This window comes from Sorex araneus, chromosome 3 (genome assembly GCF_027595985.1).
Source record: "Sorex araneus isolate mSorAra2 chromosome 3, mSorAra2.pri, whole genome shotgun sequence".
In the NCBI taxonomy this organism is placed as follows: Eukaryota; Metazoa; Chordata; class Mammalia; order Eulipotyphla; family Soricidae; genus Sorex; species Sorex araneus.
In genome coordinates, this window is record NC_073304.1 from 27,350,873 (window position 1) to 27,370,577 (window position 19,705).

Here is a 19,705-nt window from a genome sequence, read left to right on the forward strand (position 1 = left end):
CCTGTCTCCCATCGTGCCTGTTTATCCCGCACTGAGGTGCAAAGCCTTGAACCAGCTCCTGGAGGGCTACGGGCATGCACAGGATACTTGGGTCTAATCTAAGGAGAAAATAGGGCGGAGGCCTAGGAGAGCAGCCCAGGAGGCTGCATTGCCCCATTGCAGCGTAGGAACCGGAAAGCCTGGGAGATGGACTAGGTTCCGGGCAGTGTACTGCTGTCGGCTTCTAGCCTGAGGTGAGGAAGGCATTCAGGAGAGGGTGGGGCTCAGGCCAGGGCAGGAAGGGGCAGGGCGCTTGGCCTGGAAGGGAGCAGTGCAAAGGCCCGCAGGTAGGTCTGTGCAGGGCCACGAGGGAGGGCCACGCCCTGGGGTCTGCGCAGATGGAGGTGCTTGCCAGCCGGTCACATGGTGGGAGGCTGGGAGGGGAGAGGCCGCCCAAAATGCCTCCAGCGGAGCTCAGGTTTTAAAAGATGCCGACGTGCAGGCAGGAGTCAGGAAAAGGTTCTGTTTGGGGAACTGGGTCGTGCTGAGAAAAGCTCTGGGCCACAAAGATCATTCAGCGGCTCAGGCCTCTGTCTTGCATGTAGCCCAAGCCAACTCTGTGGAGCGGCATGCGGTCCCCAGAGAACCTCCAAGTGTGTCCCCAAAACTACAAAACTAAAATAAAGAGTGATAGAGTGCATGTCTCCGTGTGTTGAGGCCCTGAGTTCCATGCCTGGCACTGTAGGAGGGGAAAGCTAACTGGAGGGGCCGGAGGTGAGGCATCAGTAAGGATCAAAACAAAAGCTTAGCTCCAGAGTGAAACCTAGGCAGAGAAAGGAAGTGGGGAGATGATTATGAAACAATGATTCTCTTTGCCCCTTTGCTGGTTTCAGCCTCTTCCTAGAATGATCAGCATTCAGTGGCCATTTCCTGCTAGTGTCGGGCTCGGGGCAGGGGTGACTAGTTGCTGGTGTTCCTTAAGTGCTAGGCTCCCTGTGGCCGAATTCACTCCTTATAGGAGCCTTAGGAAGTGCATAGTGTTTTGCAGGTAAAAAGACCCGGTCTGTCTGGCAGACCTCTCAGTTGTCAGGCTCCGGGGCCTGTTCTCCAATGGGGACCATCTCTGTTTCCCCCCCCCCCACGCCCCACCCCCCACCCCCCACCCTCCGCAAGCTCTTCTGCATACAGAGAAGCCCTGCTTAGGTTATAGGGGGAGATGGGGGGAGGAGGAGGGGGTGTTTTACGGTGGGAAAGAGGGTGTACCCTTTGCTAACCTGCTCTTCGTCCCACAGATAGTGCCGAAGTTACCCCGCCTATCCTCTCTGTGATGGGGGAGGCCACCCCAGTGAGCATTGAGCCGTAAGTGCAAGCCGGCCTCTGTCCCAGGGATGAGGGTGGCCAGCGGGGTCTCGAATGGGCTGGGAGCTGGGTCGCCCTGAGCCTTTCTGTCCCCTACCCTGCTTCTGGATGTCAGTCACGGGCTTTGGAAAAACCCGCTCGGCATCGTTTCGCCTCTGAGCACTGGAAGTGTCTCCTTTGAGAGAACCTCCGGTGCGTGGACTGCCCTTCCCCAGGCTCTGGGCCTTGCCTGGCGGGCAGTGTTCAGCTGTCCTCGGCGTCCCCAGATTCCCCGCATGCAGCTGAGACCAGCACCCGCCCCGCCTCTTCCCCCTCCCTCACACCCCTCTCCCTCCCCGCCCTTTCCACCCCTGCAGGCGGATCAACGTGGGCTCCCGCTTCCAAGCAGAAATCCCCTGTGTGAGGGACCGGGCACTGGCAGCCGCTGACCCCCACAAGGCGGACTTGGTGTGGCAGCCGTGGGATGACCTGGAGAACAGCCGGGAGAAGCAGAGGCAAGGTGAGAGGAGGACGTGTGCAGCAGGAGGAGGTGGGCTGGGGCCGCCCTCCCCACCGGCCCTGAGAGTCACTCCTGTTCTCTCCTCCAATCCAGTTGAAGATCTGCTGACGGCTGCCTGCTCCAGCATTTTCCCTGGAGCGGGCACCAACCAGGAGCTGGCCCTCCACTGTCTGCACGAGTCTCGGGGGAACATCCTGGTGAGACAGCGCCCCCTGGTGGAGAGGGAGGCCTGGGAGGTCTGAGCCAGGCTTAGAGTCTGGCAACGGCAAAGGGCCTGGCGGCTTGACCCAAGGAACCCCTCATTCCAATCTCTAGCCAAGGCTTCTAAAACTCTGTGACCCTTTTTTACCCAACACACACACCTGGGGACATAGGTATATAAAAGAGACATGAATATAAAATAGATACACAGGGGCTGGAGAGATAGTACAGCAGGCAGGGTGCTTGCCTTGTGCGCGGCTGACCCGGGATTGATCCCTGACATCCCATGTGGTCCCCCCATGCACCACCAGGAGTAATTCCTGTGTGCAGAGCCAGGAGTAACCCCTGAGTATTGTCAGCTGTGGCCCAAAAAACAAACGAGGAAAAATGATATACAGGTATATATAGGTATATGTAAAATGTTCAAATTACCAAACGTACTGATAATAAATCTTAAATTTATCCTAAGGCACGGGCTGGAGCGATAGCACAGCGGTTAGGCGTTTGCCTTTCACTCGACAGACCCGAGTTCGATTCCTCCGCCCCTCTCAGAGAGCCCGGCAAGCTACCAAGAGTATCGAGCCCACGCAGCAGAGCCTGGCAAGCTACCTGCACATATTGGATATGCCAAAAACAGTAACAATAAGTCTCTCAATGAGAGATGTTACTGGTGCCCGCTCGAACAAATCGATGAGCAATGGGATGACAGTGACAGTGACTTAATCTTAAGGCACATTTCAAAGGTTTTCTTTTCCAACCCTGTGTGGAGCTGTGATCCAGTTTAAGAAGCTCACTCTCCAGTGCTTGCCAAAGTGGACCCTTTGCCTAGACATTACTACTCCAAGTCTTCCAGGCACCCCGGTGTCTGGCTCAGGGTCATTTGGGTCCCCACTGAAGTGCCTGGTTCCCTGAACAGCCCCACTCCTGCCAGACTCTCGTCCCTCAGCCATTCAGAGTGATAAGAAGAAGCACCCTGAACTGAAGCCAGAGTTGAGGGGTTAACCTCCCTCGACCCCTCCCCCATCAGCTCTGCCTGGGCCATCCCGGGTTTAACCCCTACTACCACATGGTCCCCTGCGGGCTCCCCAGGAGGTCTCAGCACGGCAGGGGTGACCCAGATAATCCCCAGCAGCAGCGCATCCTCAGGTCCCCTTGAGCTGTCAGCCCAGCTGGCCAGTATTGGACAGGCGGGATCCCTGTCCAATCCCCACGAGAGAAGGAAGAAGCAGCAATGAAGCGCCGGGGCTGCGGAGCTCGGCCCGACCTCTTCATTCTCCTTTCAGGAAACACTGAACAAGCTGCTGCTGAAGAGGCCCCTGCGGCCCCACAACCACCCACTGGCAACTTATCACTACACAGGTGGGTCTGAGCATGGCCGTGGGGGGCCACTGGTCCTGGCACCTCGTGGGGACTCCAGCTTCGCTGACACTCAGCATAGTGCACAGAGTCAGGCCAGGGCGGGGGAGGGCTGGGCAGGTGCCACCTAGAGAAGCCAGAGACAGAAAGAAGAAACTGACTCCAAAATTGGGGGGCCCTGCACGCATACAACTAGACACAGACCAGGCTCAGGAGCCAGGACTTCAGGCAGAATCTTGGGCTTGGCATCAGGTGCCAGGCACTGAGAGGGCCAGGTCCCTAGATGGGCCCTGCACTGTTAGACTGACCACATAGCAGCTCCTGATCCTTGCAGACCTCCGTGCCAGGCACGTTCCAAAGGTTCTGTGTGTGTTATCTTGGTTGACCTGTACCTCGAGGCGACGGACAGCTTCTAGGGGTAGTGCCCACCACCAGGGAGGAGTTGCTCTGGCGGGGGGGGGCGGGGGGCATGGATGGCTGAGCTGATACTTCTGCACTCACTCACTCACTAATCACTCCCCTTGGCACCTTTGTCCTGCAGGCTCTGACCAGTGGAAGATGGCGGAGAAGAAGCTTTTCAACAAGGGCATCGCCATCTACAAGAAGGATTTCTTCCTGGTGCAGAAGCTGGTGAGCTGGGACTCTGCATCAGGGATGATTTGAGACTCCCTCTGCCAGTGAAGTCCCTGCTGCTTTCTGCTGAGCCCCCCTAAGAAGCAGCAGAGTGGGCTGGAGAGATTACAGGGACTGGTAGCCTGCCTTGCATGCAGCCAGCCTGGGCTGGATCCCCAGCAACACAAGGTCCCCCAAACACTACCTGGGGAAGCTTTGGACGCCCCTAAGCCTAGGGGCATTGCAGGACCCAACTAGCACCACATCCTCAGGCCATTGCACCGAACCATCAGCAGGATTCACCCTTTTGGGAGGGCCCACAGACCTCCAAGACCTTTTTGGAGGTCTTTCCCCACCCATCAGCCCCCCAGAAAAAGCAGTTGGTTAGTATTACTAAGTAGCTGCAGAAACGGTCTTTTACACAGAACTATGAAATGAAAATATCAGACCTTCCCCCCTACTTTGTTCTAAGCCCCTTTACTCCCGCTTAGGGTAGTGTGGCCAGGCTCTGGGTTGAAGCCAGAGGAGGCCTGAGTGGGCATCACAGCCAGTAACATCAGGCGTAGTGACCTGATTTTCTGGGGAGATGGTGCAAAGGGCCAGAGCACAGGATTTTCATGTAGGAACTCTGGCCCCAGGGGGTCCCATGAGCACCTCTGAGTGTGACCCCCAAACAAACAAGTGACTTGCTAAGGGAAACTGTGCTAAGAAGGGCAGCAGGCAGGGTGAGGGACACGGAGAATTGGTGCCCATGTATCTGACCTGGGGTGCGGAAGGGGCTTTTGCCCACTTCCCCTCACGCACTGGCCTGCCTTCTAACCACTCAGTGGAGAAGTTGAGCCTCATTTTCCTGGATGGAGTTTGTTCTTGGGAGAGTTGGGTGCTTTGCAAGTTCAAGGACTTGCATCCCTGCCGCCACTGTGTCTCACGTTGCAGGGCTTCAAGCCCTGTGAGGGAAGCAGGTGTCTCCAAATGTGTTCTTTGCTCCGGCTTGTTCATGCTGGGCTGGGCTGGCGAGCAGAGGAAGTGCTGATTTTCCTATAGAGGCTTTGTTTGAGGGCGACTTCTGGTTGTAGAGCCATGCTGGAAAGGACACGGCTGTGACATGTGCCTCCCCCAGGGAGCTTGATTAATAGACCGTTCTGAGAGAATTCACAGGGAAAGTGCACCCAGGATATATGTGACACATGTGTGACTTGGCCATTCCTATGATGTGAAGCAAATTGGGCACAGAGGACCTCCCTGCCCTCCCAGTTTATGGCGAGGCTGGGAGCCTGAGGGAACTGGGGCAGAGTCAGCAAAAACGGCCTCTGTGCAGGGAGGTAGCCCAGAACTAGAACCAGAGCTTGCACGGGGTGGCCCTGGGACATTTCTGGTCTCCCCTTTCTCACTGTTGACACATGCAGCCTTGCCTTGGGGCCCGCAGTCTTGGGGGGCAGCGCAGAGAGAGCTGTAAGCCTTGGGCCTCCTGCTTCCTCTGGATTTTCCATGGCTTTCTTGCAGGTCCCTGGGATTCCTTAGACTTGCACATTTTTCATTCTCACTTGTTAATTGCTCCTTCTAGTGATGAATGAAATCACCCCATTGATTCTCTGCTTCCAGGGCTAGGCTGGATTTAAATTTGGATGTTGCCCGGACTGTCCTCTCCACCTCCCCACCTTGACTTTTTTGTTTTGACCAATTTTAAACCTGCAGAAACACTGAAATAGGACATTGGGCATCCATTTGCACCTCATGGAGACTTACCTGTTAACATTTGCCACATTTTTTTTCTTTTTCTAGCTCCATTATATATAAATTTACACACATGCCTATGTATTGGACTAGAGCGATAGCACAGCAGGTAGGGCATTTGCCTTGCATGTGGCTGACCCGGGTTCGATTCCTCCACCCCTCTCGGAGAGCTTGGCAAGCTACCGAGAGTATCCCGCCCACACGGCAGAGCCTGGCAAGCTACCCGTGGTGTACTCGATATGCCAAAAACAGTAACAAGTCTCACAATGGAGACGTTACAGGTGCCCGCTCAAACAAATCAATGAACAGTGGGACGACATTGCTACAGACAGTGCCACAGTGCTACCTATGTGCAGTAGAAAGAAGTTCATTCCTTCTCTTGCTTTAATTAATTAAACATGAGAAGGAGCGGGGCAGGAGAGATAGTATAGAAATTAGAGCTATTGCTTTGCATGTGGCCAACCTGGGTTGAATCCTCAGCACCATATATAGGTCCCCTGGGCCTATCAGGAGTGATCTCTCATCTCTCCAGACTATGATTTTTAAAATTTCAGAATTTGAGAGTGGCCGTGCAACATTATATGCTACCCATAACAAACAATACAAAGCAAATTTTCTAGCATTGCCTTTTCTGCAGGTTTGAGTGGTTGTGGGAAGATTCCAAGTATTAAGGGTGGGACTGGTGTCAAAATGTTGAATATAATCAAAGTAGAGAAGGAATATTGTGGAAATTGCCTGCCACACAGGCAGAGGAAGGGTTGGAATTGAGCGGGCGGAATACTGGGGATTTTGGTGGTAGAAAATGTGCACTGGTGAAGAGATAGGTATTTGATCATTTTATGACCAAAACTCAAACATGAAAGCTTTGTAACTGTATCTCGCGGTGATTCAATTAAAAAAAAAACACAATAATAAAATAAAGGCGTGATCTCTGAACACAGAGCTAGGAGTAAGCTCTGAGCACCACCAAGTGTGGTCCAAACCCCCTCCCCCACCTAAAAAAGGAAAAAGAAAGTGGGCAGGAAAGATAGTACAGCATGTAGGGCACTTGCTTTGCATGCAGCCAACCCAGATTTGATCTCCAGCACCGCAGATGGTGCCCTGATCATCACCAAGTGTGCCTCCCCCGCCTCCCAAATAAATTAGAAGCATTTACAAATGTCATAACACAGGGTTCAAATATATCAGAAAAAATCTGGGGCTGGAGCAATAGCACAGCGGGTAGGGCATTTGCCTTGCATGCGACCAACCCAGGTTCAATCCCCAGCATCCCATATGGTCCCCCGAGCACTGCCAGGAGTAATTCCTGAGTGCAGAGCCAGGAGTAATTCCTGAGCACTGCCATGTGTAACCCAAAAAGAAAAAAAAAAAAGCCCTGAAGATAGCCCCTTCTACAGCAGTGGCACCATTATCAGACCCAAGAAACTAAAACGGATGCAGTAACTCGAATGTGCAGCTCCTGTATGTGTCTAAATGGCTTCATACGGCCCTTTGGGGCTTTTTTTTTTCTCCTTTTGAATAAAGCTGAAGCTTCTGGGTCACGGAAACTTCCCCAGTGTTCTGAAACAACAGGAGTTTGGAGGATTTTAGAGGAAAGCTGGAGTTTCGGGGAATGCTGGGCATTCCCTGGCTGACTGGAGTTTGTTCGAAGCTTTAGGTCGAGGAACAACTTAGGGGGGTGAGAGAGGGTGGCGTTTCCAGGTGAGCCACACCTGGGACTCTGACCGCGGTTTTGGCTTCCCACCAGATCCAGACCAAGACCGTGGCCCAGTGTGTGGAGTTCTACTACACCTACAAAAAACAGGTGAAAATTGGCCGCAACGGGACTCTGACCTTCGGGGACGTGGACACAAGCGAGGAGAAGTCGGCGCAGGAAGAGGTTGAAGTGGATATTAAGGTGACTCCCTTCCCAGTACAGCTGTTGGGACCCAGGGCTAGGGCTGGGCCGGGACCCCAGGGGCTGATGTTCAGGGTGCTGGCTCGGGCGCTGGGTTCTCCTCTCTATAACACCAGGGCGGCAGTGATTGAGAAACAACAGCGCGTTGTTTCAGAACACTGGGCATGTTTCCTTGGTCCTGGCGCCAGTTCAAGTTCTGTCCCTCTTCTAACGCTGTTTCCCAAACTTGAGTCATTCTTATGTCACCTTTACGAGTTCTGCCGTGTCTGCCTTCTGCCACATGTCACCATTACTTTGTCATGTCCATATATCACTCATGCTACGACTTAATCTTTTTATTTTCCAGTCAGCTCATGTTGTGCTCCTAAGGCAGACGATCACAGTCATAAATAGGGAATCCGTATTCTTTGTCATGGAAGATACGGGTTCAGTTATGAAAACCAGACAAGGATCGTTATTTAATTCTAGTGAGATATTTCTACCTCCCAAGGTTCCGAGACCGAGAGACTCTTTCTTCTCTTTAAGACAGGAGAAGCATAAAAGACACACAAAAACCAACTCGAGATTTATCCTCAACATAAAGAGGATTGAAAAAGGACTGGAAAGAGTTATTTAATTCTCCATCTATATATCCATTTAACTCCATCTGGAGGTTTTGTGTGAGTCACAGGGAGCTTTGGTCCCATTCATGCAGACCGGAAGGGGATGGAGATAGAAAAGCTTCACAGGGGCTAGAGAGACAGTACAGCAGGTAGGCACTTGCCTTGCAGGTGGCTGATGCAGGTTCAATCCCCAGCACTGCACAAGGTTCCTCAAGTTTTGCCGGAGTGATCCCTGAGCACAGAGCCAGGAATAAGTTCTGAGCAGAGTTGGGTGTGGCCCCCAAGCCAAAATTTAGAAATGGGTTCAAGTGAGAGCACAGCAGGTAGGGCATTTGCCTTGCATGCAGCTGACCTGGGTTTGATCCCCAGTATCCCATATGGTCCCCCGAGTCTTCGAGAAGTGATCCCTGAGCAGAGTCAGGAGTAAGCCGTGAGCACCTCCAGGTGTGACCCAAAAGCAAAACGAACAAAAGCAAAAAATCAAGAAACAGAACCTCACAGGTGCCCTTGAGGAGACTTCTGCATGGCTCTGCCCTCCCCGGACTTGATATCAAGTGCCACTCCAGAGAGTCCCCTGGATTCAAGACTCTGTCCTCTCACCCCTGCCCTCTGGGCCCGGCCTGGCCCGGCCGGCAGGTGAATGGAGCAGGGCCAGCATCAGCGCGCTGGGCAGCGTGGCTGAGCGCTAGGCTCACAGCCCTCGTTCTTGTCCCCCATAGACTTCCCAGAAGTTCCCAAGGGTGCCTCCTCCCAGAAGAGAGTTCCCAAGTGAAGAGAGGCTGGAACCCAAGAGGGAAGTAAAGGAGACCAGGAAGGAGGGGGAGGAGGAGGTGCCAGAGCACCAGGAAAAGGGGGAACAGGAAGAGGGGCGAGAGCGAAGCCGGCGGGCAGCGGCTGTCAAGGCCACACAGACACTACAGGCCAATGAGTCGGTAAGTGGGACCTGGGAGCCCCGGGCCCAGAGGAGCGCCCTGCGGGTGTGGGAGGGAGGGCAGAACAGGAAATCCCATACCTGCCGCACCATATCTTGCAAACTGGCTGACTCCTCGTTAGCTTGTGGTGGGTACTATTATTGTTCCCATTTTACAGATGAGCAAATGGGGGCCTGGGATAAGGCAGGTACTAGCCAGCCTGACTCCAGGGTCTGCTGTTAATTTTGATGCTAGGCTGTGTCTGTCTCTGAGACTTGGGCAGTTGTCCAGTGAAAGCCCTGAAGTGCAGGGCAGTAGGGAACATTCATCAGCTGGGCTCTGCCAGGGCCCCCTGCTAAGTGCTTCGTGACCTGATAGGAAGGTCTGCAAGACCAGAGTGGTCTCTCATACATGTTGTCTCCGATGTATTCTCATGTTCATTCTCATTGATGCCTCACAATAACCTGTGTTAGGGTTAGGTGTGAAGTCCCCCTCTTCGAAGTCCGAGGGAACTGTGTTCTGACAAGTGACTTGGCTGGGTTCTTGCCCTGGGTTCTCAGACTCCTAGGAGAGTGCTCTGCAAACCACATCACAGGCCAGGAAACAAGACCGATTGGCCAGAGCTGGTCCTTGTTGAGAGAGTCCTCCACCCAGGGCTCCACCCAGGGATCTGTGAGGAGCTCCATCAGATTGCTCAAAGGGTGTGTGTGTGTGGGGTGTGTGTGTGTGACATTTGAGGAGCTCCGTCAGATTGCTCAAAGTGTGTGTGTGTGTGTGTGTGTGTGTGTGACATTTGAGGGTTTACAGATAATCTTCCCCACACACCAACCCGGCACACATCTTGGCTATACTCTGCATGCATTTTCCTTTGGTTCTCTTGGCTTCTCTGTCCTGGGCAGGTCAACCCACCGTCCTTGCTCAGAACTTCTGCTGGCCCTCTGTGATGGGTGGTACAGGCCCCCAGCCCAGTGCCCTTGTTTCGGCACTGAGCACCGCATCTCCAGGCCTATTCCAGGTGTCCTGCTCTCGACTCTGGCATGTCGCAAGCTCACTGCCTGCACTTCTGTCCTTTCCTGCTGTATTGAGTTCCCTTAGGGCAGGGGGCTCCTATTGGTCATCAAGTGTGTCTCCAGTACCAGGTTCCACACAAAACCATGGGCCTCGTTTATGGGATAAGTCCTGACTGGACTGAATGACCGGAAACATCCCCCACGCGTCACTAGTCAGACATTCAGAGCTCCCTGTCCATGGACTGAGAGACCTGGCAGGGGCTAGGCTGTCCCACAGGACTGCTGGACCCCACAAATGTGGGGGGCACCCCCCTCACGGAAGGACCAAGCTGGGGGGGATAGGAGGCTCTTTGTCAGGCTGGTGTGACCGGGGCCCTCTGTGCCCCGAGACTCCAGAATTCGAGTTTCTCCCTCTCCCTGCCTCAACTCTCCTTTTTTGATTCTTCCCAGGCCAGTGACATCCTCATTCTCCGAAGCCATGAGCCCAATGCCCCTGGGTCTGCGGATCTTCAGGCTTCCGAGAAGCCAAAGGAGGGGCCAGGGAAGTCACGCAGGGCACTACCTTTCTCGGAGAAGAAGAAGAAAGCAGAGACATTTAATAAGATCCAGAATCAAGAGAACACGTTCCCTTGTAAAAAATGTGGCAGGTAAGTTGGTTGCTATGGGGACAGAGTTGGGGAGCTTGGTTGAAGTGGCGCTGCTTCCAGGGAAGAAGGCTTCTGCCTTTTGATTGGCTCAGAGGGTTTCCAGGGCCCTGAAGTCACTTGGCAGCTTTTGCAAGAAGGAAGTTGGCTTTGAGTCCTCTGCTGGCTGAAGGGTGGAATTGTTTTTGTGGCATGAACCAGTTAGGAAAGGTTGAGGACCCTGCACTGTGCATGCATGAACACACACACACACACACACACACACACACACACACACACACACACACACACACACACTCCTCCTCTCTCTCTCCTCTCTCTCTCCTCTCTCTGTCTCTCTCCTCTTTCTCTCACACTCTCTCTCTCTCTCTCTCTCTCTCTGTCTCTCTCTCTCTCTCTCTCTCACACACACACACACACACTCTAGCTCCTTGGGAGGGTTCCTCCATGGCATGCCCACAGGCACGAATACACACAAACACACATGTGCATAGGCATGCACATAGATACACATACTCACAGGCACAAATGCAGAGGTACGCATGCACAAGCATGCACATACACAGGCATGCATGCATGGGCACGTACACGCACAGGCATGTACATTCCCAGTCAGGCACACACACACACACACACACACACACACACACACACACACGTAGGCACACGCAAACACAGGCGCACATTTGGGCTGCTGGCCAGGAGGCCAGTCTCTGACTTGAACTTGCCCTTGCTGCCCACAGGGTATTCTACAAGGTAAAGAGCCGCAGCGCACACATGAAGAGCCACGCGGAGCAGGAGAAGAAGGCGGCCGCGCTCCGGCAGCAGGAGAAAGAGGCCGCGGCTGCTGCCGCCGCGGCTGCAGCCACCACAGCTGCAGCCACCACAGCGACCACGGCCAGTGCCTCCCCTCTGCAGCCGGCCCTGCGGGAGGAGAGCGGCGCGGGCGAGAGGGGCTGATGCCCAGGACCAGCGCCTCTCCCTGGGCCCTGCAGAGGGCATCCGGAGATAGCACGTGGACTTCTCTCTGAGAAACAAATAAGACGATAAAATAAACAGCTCTTTTATTTATAAAGGCCCGGGAGCGGTGATCAAGGCCTGCAGGATCCAGTTCTCTTTGCATTCGGTCTGTCCGAAGTCGTCCTCATGCTTTCTCGGAACCGTGAGCGTCCCTGCTCACCCTCCAGCCGCCACTGCCGCTGCCTTTCTCGCTCGGACCTCTGCGAGCCTTTTCCCTTCTCCGCTCCGCCTTTCCTGGGTCGCCACAGCGAGCCAAGCACAAGCGCACCTCGTTCCAGCATTAGCCACCCCCCCAAGACCCCCCCATCCCTGGAAACTGCACAGGCTGCACAGGCCCTGCCCTGAGTTCCGTGGGGCAGGCCCCCTCTGAGAGGGGGTCAGCCTGTCCACTGCACAAGCATGTCCAGGCCTCAGCTGCTCCGGAGGCCCCCTCCTCAGCCTCCTCCTCCTCAGAAGTGGAGTTACCGGAAGACCTGCGGGGAGAGAGGACAGATGCCTTTGCTGCTTGCCGTGCCGGCAGCCCTCCTGGGGCTGGAATTCTTTCTCTGTTGTCTGGGGACCCCGCGGCCTCTCGGAAGCACTCAGCCTGCCGGAGGGAGCCGTGCAGATGATGGGAGCTGCAGGCCTAGGCCCGGGGGAGCCGATCTGTCTCCAGCCGGTTGCCAAATACCGAGAGGTCCGCGGGAATTTAGTGCAGGCCTCTGTGGTGCCACTTCCTGTGTGCCAGCTCTCCTCAGTAGCCACCTAACCCCACCTGGTCCTGTGCTGATCGCTGCAGCTAAGCCCCGCCCCCAAGCCCCCCTTTCTGCATGCTGGAGATTTCTGGATCCTTCCCTGGGAGGGCGGGGTCACCTCACCAGGTCGGACAGGAGCCTTCATTCCTTGCCTTCTGTCATTTGGGAGCTATTTATTTATTCTTAATATTTAATTTTTTTTTTAACATCCTCTCAGGGACCAGGGGCCTCCTGCTTTCCAGAGGCCCAAGTGCGTTTATCCCCAAACCAGGCACCTTGACCATTGCTTTCCCCGCTTCCCACCCTCATCCCCTTCCCAAGGCCCCTTGGTCCCTTTGCTCTGGAAGCTCTGCCACTAGGAACAATAGTAGCCCTGAAAGAGGTGCAGAGGTGGAGGACTCCTCCCTCCACATGCCCAAAAACACAAAGCCACACAGACTGGCAGGAGCTGAACGGTGGGGGCGGGGCGGGGGCGGGTTAAAAAGCACCTTTTCAGCTGTGCTTTCCCATTGGCTGGAAGCTGGAAGTCTGGGGTGGTTTCTGGTTTCAAGGATCCATATTTAGCGTGGAGTTCTTAAGGTTCTGGAGGCCTCTGCTCTTGCCAGCCCAGGAGGAGGACTGATACTGTTCTTCTGTAGCGACTCGGCTTGAGTTGTGCAAAAAGCATTCAAGGGAATGCAAGGACAGGTCAGCTTGGTAGAAAGACAAGTGTTCCTTTCCAGCTCCTTCTGAGATAGCCTGAAGGCGGGTCAGATGCTGGGCGTGGCCGGGAGTTATGCTAGACTGAGATCAGGAATTTCTCAGCATTCATTTATGCATCACTGTGGTTCTACAGGACCCACCCCCACCCTCTGCTACGGAAGTAACAACATTCTTTCCCCTGACTCCTGGATTGCCACCCAGATCTCCAACTTCCCAGTTCATTTCTCCCAGTGCTAACTAGGATCCCACTCTCTGGAGGCCGCGAACCACGGTATCCCCTCCAGAAGCCGGGTGGGTACAAATTTAGGCTCTCTTCTGAATCTTGTCATATGAGTGCCTTTACAGCTCAGCCCCAAAGTGCTACTTATGTTTCCCAAGGTTGGTTTTTGTTTCTGTTTTTCCTATTTAAACCTATTATTTTGTCAGGCCCCTTTATGGACTTGCGGTAACAGAAACCTCCGACTAAGTGACTCTCTTCTTCCGAGCTTGCGGAGACCAGACCAGGTGAATGTAGAGGGAAAAAAATCAAGATGGTACCTTTCTTAGCCCCACCAGACACCTTATTCTAGAAGGGTTTGTGCTCCAGGGCGGATGCCTAGCCTGGCGCTGGTGTGAGTTCCTGTGTTTCCCGAGCTCATGCTCGGGGCTGTGGCTCGAGTGGGGCGCAGCCGCAGAGTCGGCATAGAGAGACCCTTCATGGTGCTTTCTCCCTGTGGACCCTGAGTTCCTCCGCTTGTCCGTTTCTTTGCGGAACAGTCGCTTTACGAAATTAAATGACAAACACCGTCAGCTTTATAATCTCCTCCCCCACCCTCTCGCATCTCCTAGCCTCCACCTACTCTCAGATAAGGGCATGAAACTAACCTAGTGCCTGCGTTCCAGACCTTTTCTGAGGTCTCTTGCCCACCCAAGGAGATGTGCTTCAGCCCTGCACTGTCCTCCATGCCTTCAGCAGCCCGCCCCCTCACGGCTATGGTACACCCCTCCCTTCCGCCGCCCTATCACCGCCCCTGACCAGAGGGTCTTGTGCTGCTTATTTATGTCTAAAGGGATCCCCTATATTTAACTGCCTCAGTGACCTAACCTCTTTCTTCTCATGTGCCAGATGTTAAGATGAAGGAGGAATACAACAAGTACTCAGGCCTCAGCTGTTTCAAATGGGTCTTTACTGGGGCTCGCGTTTCTCGGACGGTATTTATTACCAGACTGGCAAGCCTAACTCTTTGGGTTTACAGGAAGAATGAATATTTTTATAAAACAATTGTATGTCCTCCTCATGTTCTGTGTTAATAGTTGCCTCTAACAATTTGTAGCTGTTTCCCCTTTTCCTCATTGGAAGGCCTTGGAGGGGGCAGAGCACAGCAACAGCCCGGACAGTGTAATTATTGTACAAATATTTTAATAGCATATAAATAAGTATATTTCTTTTATTTTGGAAAAATCAGACACTGCCTTTTGTGTGTTTGCTGCCTGTGGCACCCTTTTTTTAAAGACTGTTACATATTAAGATAGTGTACATATATATAAATATTACCTCCTTTGCTGTACAGTTCTGATAGACCAGATTGATTTTATTTTTTGTGTGCTTTTTATAAAAAAAAAAATAATACACTAAAGAAACTCTTGCTGATGTGATTGTAATGTACCCGTGTAACTTATTTACTTTTGGATGTTCTTCTGTATCTTTAAACCTTTTATTAAATAAGGTTTTAAAACTCAAGAGTTGATTGCTTTGTTCTCGGAGGGAGATTTTTCACTGAGACTGCTTAAAGTAAGCCTTGTTTTGCTTTACAGGACATATTATTTTATTTTTTATAATTTAAAAATATATATATTTTTCATTTTGGTTTTGGGGTCACACCCAGCTGAGCTTACTCCTGGCTCTGGGCTCAGGGAACCGACTATACAGGGATTGAACCCAGATCGGCTGCATGTAAGGCAAATAAATGCCTTACCTGCTATACTATCGCTCTGGCCCACAATTGGACATTTTAAACCATAAAGATTGTTTTAACCCGTTATCAATGATGCCAGGCAGGAGTAGTGCAATAGTGTTTGGCTGGCTACACAGGTTACTGATTAGACTGCGGATCCTTTTACAAAAATTTCGGCCTCTCAACTCTGTCTCCCACAAAAATCTGTCAATAGCACACTTCCAACGTTTTCATTGGTGAGATGAATGTGAAAGCTCAGAGCTCGATCAGGTCTGCCATGCACGAGGAGAGTATTTTCACTTGCAGCCTATGGCCAGATGAGACATCTGCCTAGACGTACTCATTTTCAACAATATCATCTCAAATCTAGTCGAATTTCTTTTTGAATACGATGCTTTGTTTACATATCTGGAAAATGTGAGAAAGGAAATGCATCATCATAGTCTGTGCCGCTGGTCCCTCGCTAGCACCATGGCAACTGCTGGACCCCCATGGGCTGCCAAAGGAATGGGCGCTCTCTCTGGTCGTCCGGGACACGGTTGCCATGGCTACGTTACAGTGACTCCGCCGCGGGGGCGGGGTTTGACCGGGGCCCCGCCCCCTGCTGCGGCACTTCTCGGGCTGTCCCGGGTCCCACCTGCCGGCTGGCGCGCTGCGTCACTGCGGTTGCAGCCGGCGCACACGCGCGTTCCGGGGCTCTGCCCGTGTCTGCCCGCCCTCTGCTGCCTCCCCCACATCCCCGCCGCCCTGCGCCCCGCTGCCCGCGTCTCCGCGGTGGCCCAGAAGGATCCCGGCGTGCCTGCAGCCTGGTCAGAGCTCAAGGGCTGGTCCCGCCGCCGCGGCTGCCGCGAGCTCGGGACCACCTTCCCCGCCCGAGCCAGCACAGCATCTCTGCCCAGCAGCCGATCCTCGCCCGCCGACGGCCGCCTCTGACCGTACACACCTGATCGACAGCCCCCCGGAGCGGCGGCCAGCGCCCGCGCCCTAGCTGCTGAGAGCTCGGCCGCCAGCCAGCGCCGCACTCCAGCCTCCGCCGCCGCCCCCCAGCCGACAGAGATGATGGCATTGGCCGCCTGACCGACCCAGCAAGCACCCCAAGACTGCACCCCGAAAGTGCGACCCCTCCGCCTCACTCGGGCTGCCAGGGCTGGGCCCCCACGGGCGAGCAGGCCGTGAGTGTCGTTTCACTGTGGTTGCGTGCCGTTTGCCTCTGTCGGGCATATTGGGGGGCAAAGGGGCTGTGCCTGGTATCGTTGTAGGTGCCTGAACCGTCCGTGTCGAATCGGGGCTCTGGGTAGCTGGCGCCATGGCGATGACGCTGTTGGAAGACTGGTGCAGGGGCATGGATGTGAACTCCCAGAGAGCGCTTCTGGTCTGGGGGATTCCCGTGAACTGTGATGAGGCTGAAATCGAAGAGACCCTCCAGGCTGCCATGCCCCAGGTGCCCTATCGGGTGCTTGGGAGAATGTTCTGGAGGGAAGAAAATGCGAAGGCAGCCTTGTTAGAGCTCACGGATGCTGTCGATTACGCCACCATCCCCCGTGAGATGCCGGGAAAAGGAGGGGTCTGGAAAGTGATCTTCAAGCCTCCCACGTCAGATGCGGAATTCTTAGAAAGGTTGCATCTCTTCCTGGCAAGAGAGGGGTGGACCGTGCAAGGCGTTGCCCGTGTCCTTGGGTTCGAGAACCCCCGTCCAAACCCGGACGCAGAAATGCCAGCAGGGATGCTGAACTATATTCTGGATAATGTCATTCAGCCCCTGGTTGAGTCCATTTGGTACAAGAAACTGACGCTGTTCTCCGGGAGGGACACCCCGGGCCCAGGGGAGGAGCCCTTTGATCTCTGGCTGGAGCACTCGAATGAAGTCATACAGGAGTGGCAGGTGTCTGACATGGAGAAGAGGCGGCGGCTGGTGGAGAGTCTCAGGGGTCCTGCCGCCGATGTCATCCGAATCCTGAAGAATAACAATCCTTCCATAACCACTGCTGAATGCCTAAAAGCACTGGAGCAGGTGTTCGGGAGCGTGGAGAGCTCTCGGGATGCGCAGGTCAGGTTTCTTAACACGTACCAGAACCCAGGAGAAAAGTTATCTGCTTATGTCATCCGTCTGGAGCCCCTACTGCAGAAGATGGTGGAGAAGGGGGCTATAGATAAGGATAATGTGAACCAGGCCCGCCTGGAGCAGGTCATTGCTGGAGCCAGCCACAGCGGGGCCATCAGAAGGCAGCTGTGGCTGACAGGGGCTGGCGAAGGGCCAGCCCCAAATCTCTTCCAGTTGCTGGTGCAAATCCGAGAGGAGGAGGCCAAAGATGAGGAGGAGGCGGCTGAGGCTGCACTCATGCAATTAGGCATGAAGGGACGCTTCTGAGTCCCAGAGAAAGGGCTTTTAGTGCAGACCTGCACCATAGCTGCCTGTGTCTGCTGTTTTACAGGTGTCTCTTGGTGAGCCTTAGCCATGTTGTTTTCTGAGGACGGGGACTCCAGTCCCATAGTCACATCTGCAAAATGTCACGTACAGGCAAAATGTCGCTTGCAGGCAAGTGCCAGTTACAATGCCAGGTTAAGGCTGGAGACATTCAGTGCAAATTGTCATCATGGCAACCTTGGCTGTGAATATCAAGGTGATTGTGACATATCGAGGTAATTGCAGATTGAGATACTTAGAGCAAGGCCTGGCTAACACAGGAAATGCTTGGTAAAAAAATATGAGCTGTTTTGTTGTTACTAATACTGTGAATTTTTTGGTGTGTGTTTACTCTCTGATTTATATTAATGAAAATGAATGTGAGCCTATTAGATATTAGACCATTTTCATGCAAATTTCTCATTTTGCATCTAAACATCTGCATCGGCTTAATTTAAAAAGTATTCTAAGACTACAAAATGTAAGGAAAAGACAATTATATCGCTGTGTAAGTCACAATTTTCTGTGTAAGAAAAATATGAATAATTGCATGGGGGAAATTATATGAATATTACAGAAACCATTCCCTCATTTCAAATTTTGACAATGAATAATTCTTGTTCATGCCAGTTCTAAATGTTCTAAATAAAGGCAAAATGGAGTTATCAAATACATGCATACAAATAAAAATATTTCTAAATTGTATTATCTTCTCACTTCTAACATGAAAGTTTCTGTGATCAAGCTTTGCATCCTCTTAGACATCTTCTAGTGTTGTTAAAATTTTTAGTTTTAAGCTTTGCATCATATGTGTTAAGTTTATACTGCAATCCTCGTTAGCATTCCATTTTTGTATGTTTCCTATAAGGCAAACATTAGGCTAAGTAAACATAAATACAAACTCTAAGAGGTTAAAAAAATCCTGGCTTAGAAAGCTATTTAGCAATACTTTTCTCATCTTAGAAATCCCTTTCACTAAGTAATCATACCTGTGTAAAATAAAGTTTCACTGTGTATCACGACAGAACTAGGGAAATGTGGCTTTAAAATTAGTCAACCTCAGGGCTGGATCGATAGCACAGCGGGGAGGGTGTTTGCCTTGCATGCGGCCAAACTGGATTCGATCCCAGTATCCCATATGGTCCCCTGAGCACCACCAGAAGTAATTCCTGAGTGCAGAGCCAGGAATAACCCCCGTGCATCGCCAGGTGTGCCCCAAAAAGAAAAAAAAAATTAGTCAACCTCTACCCAGTAAGACCAAAAAATTATTATGTATGAAGGCTAGAATTGGTATATTTTCTAAAGAGGTTTTTCTGTACTCACATGCTCACTGCCCGTATGGTGTCTGTTCTCGCTCCCATCTACATGCATTTTACATACCTGACCTCTCTCAACAGATACACATATATGATCTTCTATGAACCCACACCTTTTTGTTTTAGGGGAAGCCACACCTGGCTATGCTCAGGGCCTACTCTTGACTCTGTGCTCAGGGATGACTCCTCGCAGGCACAGCAGATTATACGGGTGCTGGGGATAAACCCAGACTGGCGGCCCGCAAGGCAAATGTCCTACTTGTTCTCCAGCCCTTACACCTTTTTTGTTTCTTTGTTTTTTGTTATTGCTTTTTGGGTCACACCCATCGATGCTCAGGGGCTACTCCTGGCTCTGCACTAAGGAATTATACCTGGCTGTGCTTGGGGGACCATATGGAATGCCAGGGATTGAATCCCGCTAGGCTGAGTGTAAGGCAAACGCCCTACCTGCTGCACTATGGCTCTGGCCCCCCTTACACCTTTTTTTAAGCTGCATTTTCCGGACACTTTTAGGAGGGATTCTTTTATGTGACAACTATTTACCTATATAATTCAATTACATGATATAAAAAAGTGAAGATTTTAGTTGTCTATCCTTTGTTATAAGAAACAATGAGGGCCGGAGCGATAGTACAGCGGGTAGGGTATTTAGCTTGCATGCAGCCGACCCAAGTTCAATCCCCAGCATCCCATAGGTTCCCCAAGTACTGCCAGGAGTAATTCCTGAGTGCAGAGCCAGGAGTAACCCCTGAGCATCACTGGGTGTGACCCAAAAACAAAAAAACAACAAC

General features: G+C 52.6%; 2 protein-coding genes across 5 annotated transcripts in view; both read left to right on the forward strand.

Moving 5' to 3' along the window:
* Positions 1–13,133, forward strand: part of MIDEAS (mitotic deacetylase associated SANT domain protein) — a 77,196-nt gene extending 64,063 nt beyond the window's left edge. For 2 of the 4 annotated variants that reach the window (XM_055132880.1, XM_055132879.1), the window contains exons 5-13: positions 1,272–1,338; positions 1,695–1,837; positions 1,931–2,034; positions 3,322–3,397; positions 3,936–4,024; positions 7,488–7,637; positions 8,959–9,171; positions 10,611–10,807; positions 11,548–13,133. In XM_055132880.1, the coding sequence (XP_054988855.1) occupies positions 1,272–1,338; positions 1,695–1,837; positions 1,931–2,034; positions 3,322–3,397; positions 3,936–4,024; positions 7,488–7,637; positions 8,959–9,171; positions 10,611–10,807; positions 11,548–11,764 (1,256 nt within the window). In that variant the 3' untranslated portion in view covers positions 11,765–13,133. Of the gene's footprint in view, positions 1–1,271; positions 1,339–1,694; positions 1,838–1,930; positions 2,035–3,321; positions 3,398–3,935; positions 4,025–7,487; positions 7,638–8,958; positions 9,172–10,610; positions 10,812–11,547 lie in introns of those variants that run through there. The other 2 variants (XM_055132881.1, XM_004612290.3) reach the window with 2 other exon arrangements.
* A 2,685-nt stretch (positions 13,134–15,818) lies between these two features.
* PNMA1 (PNMA family member 1) lies at positions 15,819–18,303 on the forward strand. The gene has a single exon (XM_004612403.2). The coding sequence runs from the start codon at positions 16,501–16,503 to the stop codon at positions 17,560–17,562; it is 1,062 nt and encodes a 353-aa protein (XP_004612460.1). The 5' UTR covers positions 15,819–16,500; the 3' UTR covers positions 17,563–18,303.
* Positions 18,304–19,705: the final 1,402 nt, after the last annotated feature.